General features: G+C 55.3%; 1 protein-coding gene across 1 annotated transcript in view; it reads left to right on the top strand.

Moving 5' to 3' along the window:
- Nucleotides 1-13,896: 13,896 nt before the first annotated feature.
- SLC35F3 (solute carrier family 35 member F3) overlaps nt 13,897-14,846 on the top strand; it is a 76,669-nt gene continuing 75,719 nt past the window's right edge. Inside the window, exon 1 of the mRNA XM_045196659.2 lies at nt 13,897-14,263. Coding sequence (XP_045052594.2) covers nt 14,188-14,263 — 76 coding nt within the window. The 5' untranslated portion in view covers nt 13,897-14,187. The remainder of the gene's footprint in view (nt 14,264-14,846) is intronic.

Genomic DNA, 14,846 nt, shown 5'->3' with positions numbered 1-14,846 from the left:
TCTCTGCCCTAGGGGGAGGGGCGCAAGGAGCCACTCTCTGCCTGGAAAACCCAGGATGCGGGGGGCTGCGGTCCTGGTACAAGGAAGGAGCGTTTGCAGAGACGTGTCGCAGTCCTCCGTGACCTTGACTTTGTATCGTTGATTTGAGGGAAAACACATTTCTAAAGAACCAGCCTCGGGTTGGTTGTGAGCGTGTTGGAAGCAATAACACATCTGTTGTGTTGCAAGACCAACCAGAAAAACAGAGGCAGCTGACGGACGCTCACATTTTTTACTCTCGAGGTCAGATAGACTGAGTCCGGGTCAGCTAGGCAAAGCCTGGTCACGATGACCGTGCAGCTGTTGGAAACCCCTGCCGCATCCTCCCCTCACCTGTGATGTACTGTGAACGCAGGAAGATGCGATGACATAGGGAACCCACCCGCACTCCGGGCCAGGTGCAGGGCGGGTGGTCATCCCAGACAGCTGAGCGATTTCACAGGAAGCGGGGAGGAAAGGTCTAGAACAGCCATCAGTAGGTGTTCAGACACGACGATCGGCACCTTCTGCTCACGTGGGAAATGTGTTGCTGTGGAAGCCTTTCGCGCTCTCTTGCTGATTACCTGGACTGGCGGGAATACCTGTGCATTTCTTTCATTCGGTGAAACTGGGGCTTGGCGGCAGATGGGAGGATGAGCCCTTCGTGGCTGCTGCACAGGGCTGGCAAGAATCTGCTGTAACATCTAAAGGGCTGTGGACGCGGCCTTTTCGAGAACCGAGCAGAAGCTCAGCAACCCCCTTCTGAGCAAACATTCCGAAAAAGCGAGTGCCCGAAACCCCAGGGGTTGAGCTCTTCAGAGAAAATTCACAGGAGGACGCACAGTCAGTCCAGCGGTATGTTCAAGAAATGGGGCGAGTGCTAGGAATTTGCCGCGTAGCGGAGGTGGAAAGCTAGGTAATCACGACCCTGTCCTCCAGGAGCTCAGAGAGCAGTCCCGGAGAGAACACTTTGGGACAAGCAATCACAGCACCTCTGGGGTGGGGGGACTCCTCCGTGCTGGGCTGGGGGGAACGGGTCTGTTATGAAGTGAGCATAGGAGACCGGGGGTGGCCTCAGGTTCGGCAGGGTTTCGTTTTGTGTATTTGGTTTTCATTGCAGGTCTCCCCACGGCTTTTAATGGGCTAATGCACACTGTGATTCGGGGGGCAGGGTGTACTGGGTAGCATTCCCCACAGCCCCCACCCCTGGCCGCGAGTGTTCCAGGGAACACACTTTGGGAACTGCACATGCCGTCTACGTTCTGCCTGCACACAGTGTCGATGGAAGTGCACGAGAGACCCGCTCTGCCTTGGAGAATCAGGGAGGCCTTCTCAGAGGAGGGTGCATCTGATCTGGGTCATCAAAAGTGAGCAGGCGGAGCTTTCCATCCACAGGGAGGTGCAGGTGTCGGGAGAATATCTGCGGTGTCATAGGGCTGGGCCTAGAAGATGGGGATGTGAGAGGCGGGGGTAGACGAGAGAGTGTGGGTTCACGTTGTAGAAAATGAGTATCCATGGCCAGGGTGTGGGGGCTTATCCTCTGCGTTAGTGCTTCTCTGTCCTCAGAAACACCTGGGAACCTCCAGGAACACAGATGCCGAGGTGCACCTCACCCCCCCAAGACCGTTCAGTCGGCCACAGAACGTAGGTTTTGAACGGATCCGATGGGCAGCCAGGGGTAACCCCCCGCTGCGTGTGGTGGGGAGTGACCTCGGAGTTGAATGAACAAGTCAGAGCCCTTCCTCCCTCCTTTGTTACTGTCTTCCACCTGTCCCCGTCCCAACATTCATATCAGTATCAGTGCTTTCTACGGGTGAATAATATTCCACTCTGCAGCTGGACCATGTTTTCTGGTTTCCCTCATCAGTGGGTGGACATTGGGGATGTTTCCGTGTGGGGCTGTTAAGAATACTGCTGCTGTGAACATTTGCCTGTGAGTCTTCACATGGACACAGGTTTTCATGCCCCCCGCGTGCGTATCTAGAGGTAACGTGGGGCCAGGTAACAACGATGTTGGACCCTTTGAGGGACCACCGGGCTGCCTCTAAAGTGCTGCATCAGTGCACGAGGTTTTCTTCTCCATCCCTCCTCGCGCTCGCTAGCCCTCCCGGGCTGCGAAGTGGTATCTGTGGTAGTTTGACGGTGTGTTCCTGACGTGTGTTGATACTGAGCGAGCATCTTTGTATGTGCTTCTTGGGCCCCTGTGCATCTTCTTTGGAGAAATGCCTCTTCAGACCCTTCACCCATATATTTTTGTCATTTGTAGGAAGATTTTAGAGCAGCTTTGACACATTCGATTAATGACAGCACCTTCTCTGTACCCCGCGCAAATCATTTTTTTGTGCTTCACTTGCGTTTTTACCTTTCTTGAAACAGTAAAGCACGTATACTGAAAATGTTGCTTATTTTCTTCCATTTTCAACATTAAAATGGCCACACAAAAAGTCACCAATTTTTATGGTTTTTTTTTTTTAAATGCACGCTGATAGGACAGCTGTCACAATACCATCTACCAAAGCGATTCAAAGGAAGTTAAAGACAACTGTGTGCTGCTGGAGCCGTCTTAGGGGAGAGAACAAGCGAACACCTTGGCCGACCCAGTAACACCGTGCAGGGTACCTTCACTGCCCTGAGCATCTCTGCGCTCCACCTGTCTACCCCTCCCCCACCCCTCCTCTGGCGGCCACGGATGTTTGCACTGGCTGCTCAGCTCTGCCTCGTCCACAGTGTCATCTAGTGGGAGCCACACAGCATGTGTCCTTTCAGACCGGTTTCTTTCCCTTAGTGACACGCGTGGAATGGTCCTCAAGGACCTTTCGCGGCCCGATGGCTCATTTTTTAGCACTGAGTAGTACTCTGCTGTCCGGGTGGGCCTAGTTTATTTATCCATTCGCCTACGAAGTTGAGGACATCGTGGTGGCTCCCAAGCCTGGGCACCTGGGGATACACTGCTGCAAACATCAGCGTGCAGGCGTCCGTGTGGGCCTAAGTTTTCAGCTCCTTTGGGTAAATGCCAAGGAGCGTCATTGCTGGATCTCACGGTAAAGGTGTGTTTTGTTTTGTAAGAAAACACTCATCGGCCTCCCGCAGTGGCTGCGCCGTGTTGCGCTCCCACCAGCCACGGGTGAGCGAGCGTTCCTGCTGCTCCGTGTCCTTGTCAGCACTTGGTGTTGTCGGTGTTTCGGGTTTTGGCCGTTCTCACGGGTGTGTGGTGGTGTCTCACGTTCGCTGTTCAAATTCGCAGTCCCTGACGACAACTGATGCAAAGCATCTTTTTTCACGCTGGTTTGTCCCCTGTGGATCTTCTTTGGTGAGGTGTCCAGAAGGCCTTTGGCCCATTTTGTCATCACCTTTGCCTGTTCGTCAAGTGGGTTATTTTGTCTTTTTATTGCTGCATTGTCAGAGTCCTCTAGTATTTTAGCTACAAGCCCCCAATCAGACATAGGATCTCAAACCCGTTCTCCCTCTTTGTTGACTTTTCACTTTCTTGATGGCGAGAAATGAGAGTTTACTATTTGCCTCCGCCTACCTTTCTGGCAAACTGCCCAGAGCCCTGCGTGGCCCAGCTCGCCTTCCCTCCGGACCCGAATGCCCCACCTCCTGGGAGCACGCCCTGGAGCTGGGAAGCCCTCACCTTGTCTCTTATATCTTGGGACTGAGACTTTTTTCCCTAGAGGCACCGCTTCCTTTCCTGAAAACAAGGAGTCACTTGAAAGGCACCGCGAATGTCCTGAATCTTGTACGAAGCGTAAAACCGAAGCCCGAGAACTAGTGGCCTCTTTGCGTTCCGGAAGCTTCTATGTAAGGACCAGCTCCCAAGGATCTAAAGCACTGTCGGCTTCTGAGCAGCTGCAGCTGCGAGACGGCCCCTCACTGGCCCCCGGGCGCTGCTGGGGGTCTGTTTAGGTCGCTTCTCCTCACTCTTCCCAGAATAGCCACGGGGTTTTTGTTTCTTTCATCCACTTAGTTGATTCCCTCTTGGCCCAACTGCGGGGTGATGTGCTAGGTGATTTCCAAAACGCTTTGCACCTCGGAGATGCTGCACCTTTAAACAGCTCCCAGGCCCTCCTTCGCTTGGGCACAGTGAGTCCTCTGTAAGCCATGCCCAAAGTCCACTAGCCGGAAGGGGTGAGCTGTCAGCAGCGGAGACCTCACGCTGTGAACGGACCGGGTTTGATGCTGTCTGACCCCAGCACAACTTGATCACTGCCGCTCAGACTCATAGAGAGGACTTCCCTGCAGAGCAAACTCCCGGGTGCAGACAAACTCACGCTTTCCTTTACCAGTTCTGGGCAGGGCTGTGGGTAAAGATTTTGTAATGAAAGTGGGTTGTTTTTTTTTTTTTTATCACAGTTTATGCTCACACCTTAAGCTTACACGTTAATGTGTAATTGGCTCCAAGCACAGTAGCAATGAACCCTCTGAGTGTTATTTCTCCCACCTTGTTAGTGAGTCAAGTAAGGCCTCCCGGGTCAGTGGGTGACAAGTGCCTTGCATTCTGCCAATGCAGCCTCTGGAGGCAGATCTACCGGCTACAGCCTTCCTTCGCGTCTTCGGTGTCTTAGGTTACTACTAATCCCAAATTAGAATTCTGCTATCTATAGCCTTCGATGCCAGCCCGGTTTGAACAAGCAGTCAAGGTTAAAACAGAAGTCGATGAGCCGCTCTCGAATTTCCCATAAGCTTCACCCGGAGCGGCCAACAGGGTTGGTCCTCACCCCCGTGAGCGAGGAATGTGAGGCTTGAACATGGGCTGCCACGGCCCATGTCCCTTTGATGGTGTGTTTTTTGTTTATCGTTTTCATTTTTGTAGTTTGACAAAAAGGCTGGGCTTCAGGGAGGGGCTAGGGTGAGGATGGGAGGGGGCGCGCTGTAGGCCGTAGCAGGGAAAGAAAGAGAAAGCGTGAGAAGAAGCGTGAGATGGAATGATGTCACCGTTTGCCCGTTGGAGCTTTCAGGAGGTAGAGAGAACACGTCAGACCAGATAAACCCATGCCGCGTATTCCCGTGAATAAGCGATATGTACACACAGCCCCCTTAGGGAACTCCGAGTCTGACAGGTATGTCTAACCTGTGCCCTGACGATATGCGGGAATTTGCTGGAAGAGTGAAAGCGATGCGCTGCGGGCTGTCCTTCTGTTCTGCCACCATCGTGGGAGCACCGGCCTCCCTCCGGGGCCGGAGCCTCTGTAGGTCGAGCACCTGCCATGGCAAGGCGCCTGGTTGCCACACAGCCCAGCCAGGGTGCAAGGAGGTGGCAGTCCTCCCATCTAAGACACGTCTGAGGACGAGCGAAGAGGTGGGGGAGACGACTGGGGGGAGCCCACCAAGGCGGCATACAAGAGATGAGCATCATAAAAAAGCCATCAGAGGTGGGGCCCGGCCCGAGGGAGGGCTGGTGACTGTCACCCAGGCAGGAGCTCAGGGCCACGCTCCCTCACTCCTGCGGGAAGAAGTCGATGCTGAATGAGCAACAGCACCTTGCTCACTCTCCACTTCTTCACTGGCATGCTCTGAAGATGCCACAGCAAGGACCTGAAAAGGCTGCGAGAATCCACATCAGTTACAATACGGAAAAGGGACCTGCATGTACCTTGATGTTACAATAGACGCTTCCAAAAGGACAGGGGCCAATGGCTTTAAAAGCACGAACCCAGAAGAGTTTTAAATAAAAAGAATAGGAATCGTCGAACTATTCTGAGGGAAAAGGCAGTTTCACGGTTCACGGGGCCCTCCCACGCGGGGGGGTGTCTCCTCTTCCGTCTGTGCTCCCATCCTTGCGCACGAGACACACGTTCAGACCTTCGCAGCTTCCTCAGCATCGAGCTGATCTCAACCCCGCCCCCTGCGGAGGTGAACTTCTGAAAGAAGATTTAGAGAAGTCTCTCGGAGAAAGTGAATGAATCACTATCTTTATTTATGGTAGTGGCAGGGAAAAGTGGTAGCCTATTTATTTTTTTCTGAATACATGTGTATACACTCACACATATATGAGGGGGGACCCCCCAAAAAGCAGAATTATCTTCTGGAGGGCAGGCCCCTTGTAGTTAGTACAGGCTTCCCCGCTGGGTGAGTGTTCTAGGAGCCCATCTGTATCGGTGCACCAGTGGGCATTGTTGTGAGAGCTGAGTTTGGCTTTCATGAATTTCTGTTGAAGACTCTTTCAGTGTACTTGCCCACTTCGTGACGAGTGATGTACCAGCGCACCTGCCCACACCGCACTGAGTGTTCAGCAGTTTTGGACCAAAACTAGCACGACCCCCATGCCCCACCCTCCCTATTCACCCAGTCTCGCCCCAAGTGACTTTTTTTTAAATTTCCCCTGATGAAAAATGTCCTCAAAGGGAAATGTTTTGCCGATGTGGAAGAGGTGATACAAAAAACAGCAGGAACACTAAAAGGCATCACAATCAACAAGTTCAAAAACTTTTGAGCAATGAAAAAAAAGTCTCAATAGGTGTATTACATCAGATGGAGAGTACTTTGAAGGTGACTTAGGTTGAAACATGGAAGAAAAAACACAAGTTTTTATAAATAAGTTCTAGGGTTTTGAGTCCCCCTGACACACACACACACACACACACACACACACACCACGCGTACATTTAACTCTCTGAACCCCACCAGGAGCTTTAGAGGGTTTGGGGGCTCGTCCCTCGCCATACGCTGTACAATCGTTTTGGCGAGGAGATGGGACAAACTGCCTCAGGAGGTACAAGATGTACCTCCAGACCTCTAGCCTCTTCTTGCTTTTGTCCAAAATTCACGGGACCTTCTCTTTGAGCCCAAAGCAAAGAACAGCACAGCTTTTGCCTTCAGGAGGATTTTGGTTTGTTTGCTTTTGCAGAAAATGAGATGTGTTCCTCACATCCAATTAAATTTCGAAACATCTCTGTCCCTTGGCCCTGCGCTGCCTGGGCTGACCCCTGCGGTCCCTGACGTGTTCCCAGGCCCCCGCACGCCCTGCGCCGGTGCACGGGTACGGTGTGTGGAGCAGGGGAGAGAGCGGCAACTCCCCGTGCTTATTTTTGGGAAGACACAGCTGGAGTGGTCTGTGGGCTGTGAATCATGCCCTCTGCTCTGCCAGCCAGCGGCCTGCTCCCTGGGCTGGGGGCCGGGGGCACCACTATCCAGAGGAATGTGCCTCCTGGGGGCAAAACGAGCCCTGGACAAGACTTCAGAGAAGCGGTCTAGGCCGCAGGGGGACTTTAGTCACTGGAAGTCCACGGCCTTCCTGTCTCTGGGCAGGAAGGCGGGACAGTGCTGGGCGAGGCGTGGAGCAGCTGCTGGGAGGGAAACGGAGGCAGGCACCTCCGTGGGACACTTGGTGATCCCCCCTACAAGGACATGCACTGCATAGCCTCCCTGACCCTGGGGGCTTCCGGTGTCTTTAGGACACATGCAGGGGCAGGGCTGGCCAGGATCCGGGGCCCAGTGATTTCCTAGAGCCCCCAGCCTGAGCGGGAACCTGAGCGGGACCCTGAGCGGGACCCGGGGAGGAGAGCCAGGTTCTCCGAGAGGAAGGAGCCAGTGGGGTCAGGCTGGTGTGAGGAGTGGGTCGCAGCACAAAGCGGGTGTAGGCTGCCTGGAGCTCCTCTAGGCAACAAGTGGGACTTCTGATCCTCGAAGGGCTGTTTCCTCCAAAGCTGGTTCAGGAAGCTGACCCCGACAGCCCCTGCCCTGCTGGCCAGTTCCTGTACCTTCCCGCCCAAGGGAGTCCTCATTCATTCATTGAGCAGCGCTTATGGGGGCCCTGTTCCTGAGCGGGTCCCTGCCTCACGGCGTGACAGCCTGGCAGGCAGCTGAGGTGAGCCCGCATGTCACCGCGGGGCCAGGCAGAGACATGTAGGGGTGGCCTGTGTCCAGAGGCAGCCCTGGCCTGAGATCAGGATGTCAGAAACTGTCTGCCCAGCCTGGAGCCCCTGTGTCCTCCCTGAAGGTGACCCAGGCCTGTGGGTCTTGGCACACCCTGCCCTAAGGAGCGAGAGAGAGGAGCAGGCTCCTGCCCAAAGGCACACGTCCTCCTTCTTTTGAAACCAAGTCTGATGGCCGGTCCCCTTGATGCACCCTTGGAAACAAACCCCAGCCAAAGCCGTTGACCAGGCTCCGATGGAGGTCAGTGTTCTAGCCCCGCCCACCGGACGAGGAGCCGAGGACTGGGACAGGAGTCCAGCTGTGGCTGGTGAGTCATCCGGAGCGCAAGCAGGCAGCTATTTCTGAACCAAATGGCATCCGATCTCTCTCCTGACCTTGAGCCCACTGCCCTGGCCTCCAAAGCACTTCCTCCGAGAGGGAGCCAGGGCGCCAGAGCCCGGGCAGAAGCAGGGCAGCCCGTAGGGTCCTCACTCCTGGTACCAGGCAGGCGGAAAGGGAGCAGGGTGAGAGGAGGGAGGGGCAGGCAGTTCTAGAAAACACTAGAATCCTGGGCCCTGTGACTCCATCCTCCCTGCCTCCCTGCTTCAAGCACCCACTCTACAAACCTCACACCGTGGGAGTCACCAGAGATTCTCAAAGCAGGGGTGGGCCCTCCTCACAAGGAGCCTGGAGGGAGAGACCAGAACCCGCGACCGGCATGTTCTGCGTGCCTACTGTTCACCAGGCCCTGTCAGGGGCGCCCGACACTTTGAGGGGTCCATGGCTGTGATCCCCATTTCAAAGACGGCATGGCTGAGCAGGGAGACATTAAGCAACTTGCCCACTGAAACCGTCCGCAGGCAGCGGCCCCTCCCCGCACTGACTCACAGGGTGGGAAGGGACTGCGGGAGGGAGCTTGCCTGCCCGTTTCCCAGGGTAGAATAGGCTCGTGAGCACCTGTGATTGGGGATCAGCCATTGGGCCGTCCCTCTGCACCATTGCCCACGCTGGCACCCAGCTGGGTCTCTGAAGGTGCCAGGAGAGGGAGGCACAGCCCACCCAGCTGTCCACCCAGGGGCTCCCTCCTGGCCATGCTGCTGTCCCTGGGCAGCTGCCCCTGCTCAGCTCCCGCCATGCCACGACCTGGGCCTGCAGGGGACCGCACCTGGTGCCTGCCCCTGAGCGCAGGGCCCACAGAGAAGGCAACATACGCCCCACCCACACCTCTGTGTCTCTCCTTTTGCTCATCATCGTCCGGGCTCTGGGCCCAGCATGACCCCTGGGCCGGCCGCTGTCCGGTCACCATGGAGCAGCCCTGGAGGGACCCCCCGGGGGTGCGTCTGGACGCCCCCTGCTAACGCCCGGGGATCCTGCCTCTTGATGTCCTGCCTGGAATTCCCCAACCTTGACGTTCTTCCCTAGTGAACGAGGGGAAATCCTACGGGGACCCTAGCGGGTCAGAGCGGGTCCTGGTGGTGCCCTGGCTGAGGAAGGGAAGGCAGGGAGGGCTACCACGCACTCTGTCTAATGGGTCCCTGCCCTTGCACTTGGAGTTACCAACAGAGGTTATCCATCATTCCTGCCAGATTGGGGGACGAGCTGCCCAAAGACAGGGATGCATCTCTCTGAGCCGTGAGACCTTCTCTCGGGTGGGAAGACGCGTGCTCCACTCTGAAGGCCCCTGTGTTCGGGTGGACACACCCTGCATCCTGGAACTACTTAAGGTCACCGCTGGTGAGCACTGGTGACCACGGAGACGGTCTGCTACCCTCGCGCTGTTACACTCTGAAGGACTATGGGGCAGCGTTGCTATTTCAGAGAATTGGTTGAAGTGGTCTGCTTCTGACTGTTGGAAATCCTAGCTGGCTTCTACATTTTTTATTATTTATTTTGAATGGAGTAAGTGAAGAGCCTCGCATAGCTTACAACATCTAATATTTAACAGTATTTTTCAAACCTCATAGATTATGGCCTTGAGTAGGTCATGATAAAACCAACTTAGCTGATTAAGGTCGGCATTTTTTTTTGCAATGAAAGAACAGAACAGAATGAAATGAGATGAATAGACTAGAATAGAATAGAGGTGCTAACACGTGGTAAGGGTAGTATTTTATCAAATATTCAAGTAACTTATGTATGTGTTTGTGCCTGGAAATATATCTCCCGATTTTTAAATTGATATATAATTTACAAACAATAAAATTCACTTCTTTAGTGTACAACTCTAGGAATTTTGCTAAATATTAACGCATTTCTATCTATGTAAAAAAAAAGTGAGAAACCACGTCAATCAAGAGTCTCCTTACTAACTGGGGATCCTCCTGAAAACCAAGGTCCTTTGAAGATCCTTGGATGCTGTGACCGTCGTCTCATCTAGGAAAGTCTAAAAGCTAAGCAGGACCCGAAACAGGGTCCAGTCCGTGGTTTGCAGAACTGCCTTTTTTCAATGAGGGCATTTGTGTAAATCAATCTAACGCGGAACCCAACAGACCGAAGTAGAATGCTTTGCACAGAGACCAGCAAACGCAATTTGAAAACTGCCAATGGGGTCTTCCCTCCGGCACCCAAGTAGGGAAACTGAGGCCAGAAAAGGCTGAGGGGTTGCTGGGGTCGGCCCCCGTGCCTGGCAGAGCTGGAGCTCCCAGTGAAGCTGCTGGCTGTCGTTCACGGCATTTCCCTGCTGTCTCGGTCGACTCACAACCACGAACACCCACCAACAGAATCGATGCCCCCCCGGGATGGTGCGGCGGGATGGCGGGCACAGCATCCCCCCTTCTCAATGACCCTTCCAGGCCTGCCTGCCTTTCTCTTCCCAAAGGGCTGGGCCCCACCTAGGGGAAGCAGGTGAAGTGTAGCCCCTTGGTGGTAGGAGAAGCTGGTGGTTCCATCGCCCTTCTCGTCTGGGACTCCTCTTGCACTCCCTTTGTCTTCGGTTCACCAGTGGGAGTGGGGGGTAGGCAGGGAGGCAGTTGGGGGTGGGCCACGGAGCGTAAAACTGCCGGTGGTTTGTAAGCTCTGCATCAAAGGCTGGCTACTCTGTGTCTCTTCGGTGAACTCACCTCGGTGTTTGGACCGTGATGCTAAGAACACAAAACCCAGCTGCAGCTTGTGCGTGTGACTTTCTGTCCCCGAGTCAGGTCCCGACAGCCCAGCTCCAGCACAGAGTTTGAAATCGCTGGAGTTCTCCGAATTCCGGTGCACACTCACACACCAGCACCCAGCACATTCTAGGACAATTTTTTATTGATGTGAGTTTTCAAGTAGGTACCCCCACTCCCAAAAAAGGCATGCACCGAGAATGTCTGTCCTGGGATGGCCGAGCAGGAACTCCTGATTTAAAAAGTGTAGGAAGGTCGTGGGTTTTTTCCCAGCGGTGGGGGGGGGGGGAGGTTAAGAAGGAAGGTTAAGACTTTTTGGTTGAGACAGAAGGGGAGAAAGCACACAAGGCAAAGAGAGTTAAGCACAGAAAAAAAGATACAGCACTGACTACTTGAAATTAAGGGGAGGATGTGGAGGGGACAATCGGTCCCTCCTCTTTGATTAGCAGAAGTTGGCAGACGAGAGGAAGTGATGACCTGTGTGGTGGGGTGGGGTTTAGGTAACAGTTATTTAATGAGTGAAGTTAGGGATATTTAATAATATTTCATTGTTACCTATTTGACTTGTAATAGCATTGCAGTGAATAGGAAGTACATATTGAAAAAACAAAAGACAGATATTTGCTGGGTGCTTTCGTTGTGACCTGCCCAGTAGAGTGAGTGTGGACAGCCGGTCTGAGGTGCTGCGCATGTGTGCTTTGGGGGCACATGCAGTAGAAGTTGGAGGCCAGGGGAGGCCCCGGGAGCCCAGGTCCCCCAGGACGTGGTGCGCATGAGCAGGGCGAAATCTGCCACAGCCACGTTCAAACGAAAGGAGATGCCTTGACATGATCTCCCTCCTGAGTGGGAGTCGTTGGGTGGCGTTTTTGTGTTTTTATATTTATTGTGCAGCAGTGCCCCCTCATCTGCAGGGGGACGTCCCAAGACCTGAAACCACAGCGAGTACCGAACTCTGTTTACACTGTGCGTTTCCTATCCGTACCCGCCTGTGATAAAGCTTAACTTACCGGTCAGGCACCGTGAGAGGTTAACAGCAATCACTAATACTAAAATAGAACAGTTACGACCACATGCTGCGATCAAAGTTACGTGCATCTCTCTCTCAATACCGTTCTCTCCCTCCTTGTGGTGAGGTGAGGTGAACGGGCAGACATCGTTTATTTCTGGAATGTTCTATTTACTATTTTCAGGCCACTGCTGACTGTAGGTAAGTAAAGTCACGGAAAGCCGGACCACAGATGGGGTGGGGGGGCTGCTGTACAAGAGAACGGCAGAGCAGTTCAAAGTGCAGGTCCCTGCTCAGCCAACTACATGCTCTGTAACCCAGGGAATTTTAGCTGACCTCTCTTAGCCTCAGTTTCCCCAGATGTACAACAAGGTGTCCAGGACCTGACACAGCTTTTGTGAGTAAGAAATGAAATGATTTTTGTCCAATATTTAACGCGATACGTGATGCATCATGAGGGCCCAACATCTGGGTACTGTTAGGGGACATTGTCTTAGCTACGGTGTCATTGCGGATCGAAAAACGTTATGAAACAGCACATAGGAATATTATGTTTTAATAAGAAGGTCCTCTTAAATATGAGATTCTTTTGCTTTAAGCTTATTTGTTCCTAATGCTCACAAGGATGGGGATGGCTTAAGGACTTCCTGTAGTGTCCTCTCTCCAGGTCTAGGGGCAAGTGCCCTGCGACAGGTGTGTGGTGTGGAGGTTGCCACTAGAGGGCACTGCAGAGACCCGAAAAACCCTTGGCTATAGCCCTGAGAAATTAGCCCTGAAAGCTCTGGATTTGGGGGGACTTGGGGGTCATTCTGTTCATCGCAGCTGTTCAAGAGGGCAAGTGAAGTAAGTGCTCTACAAGAGAAACTTCCAGGAACCACTTCTGCCAGAGACCTGGGGGTATGCAGGAGGCTGTCACCAGAAACAGCAGCAGGTGCCGAGCTAGGGAGACCCTGTTGCTCTGAGGCCACGGTCCACCTTCACCATTCCACTGAGGTACCCTTCGGGGGCGAGGATGGCATCGTGCAATAGCATGTCCCCTCTGGGGCAGGGAGCCAGGGAGAGTGGGAGGTTCTGACACTCCGGGTAAGGACTCCACAGTGACCGCAAAGCGCCCCCGAATCACCACGGACCCTCCAGATTCCCAGTGGAGGCGGGGCCGAACAGGTGCTTGGGCGTGTGCAAATGACAGGCCCTCGGGGTCCTGGGCCCACACAAGCCCTGTGCACCCAGCTGCAGCGACAACGGCAGGGCGATGGTGCACCATTGTGGCATAAACGCACCTGGGGACTTGGGGTCACTCGGGACTCCCCTGGGCAGTGATGCAGCAGGCATACCATTGCCTTTGGACCAGCATCACTGTCCAGGAGCCCACCACTGGGTCTGGGAGGAGCAGTGAGCCCCGCCGGCAGAGGCCAGTGCCAGCCCTGCTGCAGAAGCAAGAACTGGGAGCCGGCAGAATTGACGCCTTCTCCGCCTCCCGGGTCCCTGGGCCTCGCCAGACTGGGGGGGTGGTGCGGGGGCAGAAGTCTCCTGGAACCTTTGTTTTCTCGTGGCTGTTTGCTTCTGTGGACTTTGCTTCTTCGTCTCCCCAAAAGAGCTGATTCCGGGGACCACACAAAACAATGTACTTCTAGACTCCAGACTCCCTGGCAAGCGAGGGGTGCGTTCTTTTTTCCGACTTTTACCGTCAGCCAACAATTAAAGAATCTGCACAGGGAGGAGTCAACTCTCCACCCAGAGTCACACACCTTTTCTGAACTTGTGGAGTGCGAGGTCAAGTTCTCAGGCCCCCTCAGTGCTCTGGTCCTGATCAGGGCTGCTTCAAGAGCTGGTGGCCGGCCGGAGTCTGCCGGGAAGGCTGCAGCCAGGACCAGGGTCCGAGGGAGGGACTGGCTGCGGGCCAGGCGTCTGGGGCGGGGGTGGAGCAGGTGAGCCCGGGGTGGGCGTGGGGAGCGCACTTGGCGTGACGTCGGAGTTTGCGGCAGCCCAGGCGGGAGGCTGTGCGCGTGTGGAGTGGCTGCGCGGCCGAGAAGATGTGCTCCGCGGGGCAGCCGCCGCAGTGAGCTCAGCGACAAGAGCGCGGCTGGCAGCAGGGGCAGGGCCTGGGCGGCGAACCTCGCGCTCCTGCACGGGGGAGGCCGCGGGCACCGAGGGCGCTCGGCCGGTCCCAGGATGTAGGCGACCGTGGCTCCTGCAGGCGGACGGCTCACCATGAAGAAGCACTCGGCCCGGGTGGCCCCGCTCAGCGCCTGCAACAGTCCGGTCCTGACCCTCACCAAAGTGGAAGGTAACGCCTGGGGTGGGGGCGGAGGCCTGTACCCCGGCGGGGTAGCGCGTTTCCTGGCGCCAGGCCACCAGGCTGCCTGGCCTGAGGGCCGCTGTTCCCGGGGAAGCGTCCCTGCAGTGCAGCTGCCTGTGGGGGTGGCCCCTGGCAGCTCCCGGGCTGCTCGGAGCCGCTGCTACGGGGTCCGAGGGGCTGCCCAGGGTGCCGCAGCCACCGCGCACGGGCTCCCTCCTGCGCAGACCCCCGCACATCTGCGCGGCAGCGGCAGCGGCAGTGGCCTCAGCGACTTCCTAGCCTGTGGCGCTGGCGAGCGGGGGCGGAGGGTTCCCCAGACACTCACCGTTGGCCCCGCACTCACAGACACTTGCGTCCTAGGTTTGGAGCCTCTCCTCCTCAGGCAGATCCCGGTGTTGCTGGAGGGGCCACAGGCAAAGAGTGCTCCCTGTGCCCTGAACCTCCAGCCCCAGCTCCTCCGTGGGAACTGGCAGGGCACGCAGAGGAGAGAGACGCCACCACCTGCCTGTAAACATGTTCTTGCCCCCACTCAGCGGTTGCGAGGCAGAGACCAGGCAAAGGAGCCCACGGA

Source organism: Desmodus rotundus, chromosome 10, assembly GCF_022682495.2.
Source record: "Desmodus rotundus isolate HL8 chromosome 10, HLdesRot8A.1, whole genome shotgun sequence".
Lineage (NCBI taxonomy): Eukaryota > Metazoa > Chordata > Mammalia > Chiroptera > Phyllostomidae > Desmodus > Desmodus rotundus.
The sequence above is the reverse complement of the archived record's forward strand: the minus strand, read 5'-3'. Positions and strand labels throughout refer to the sequence as shown.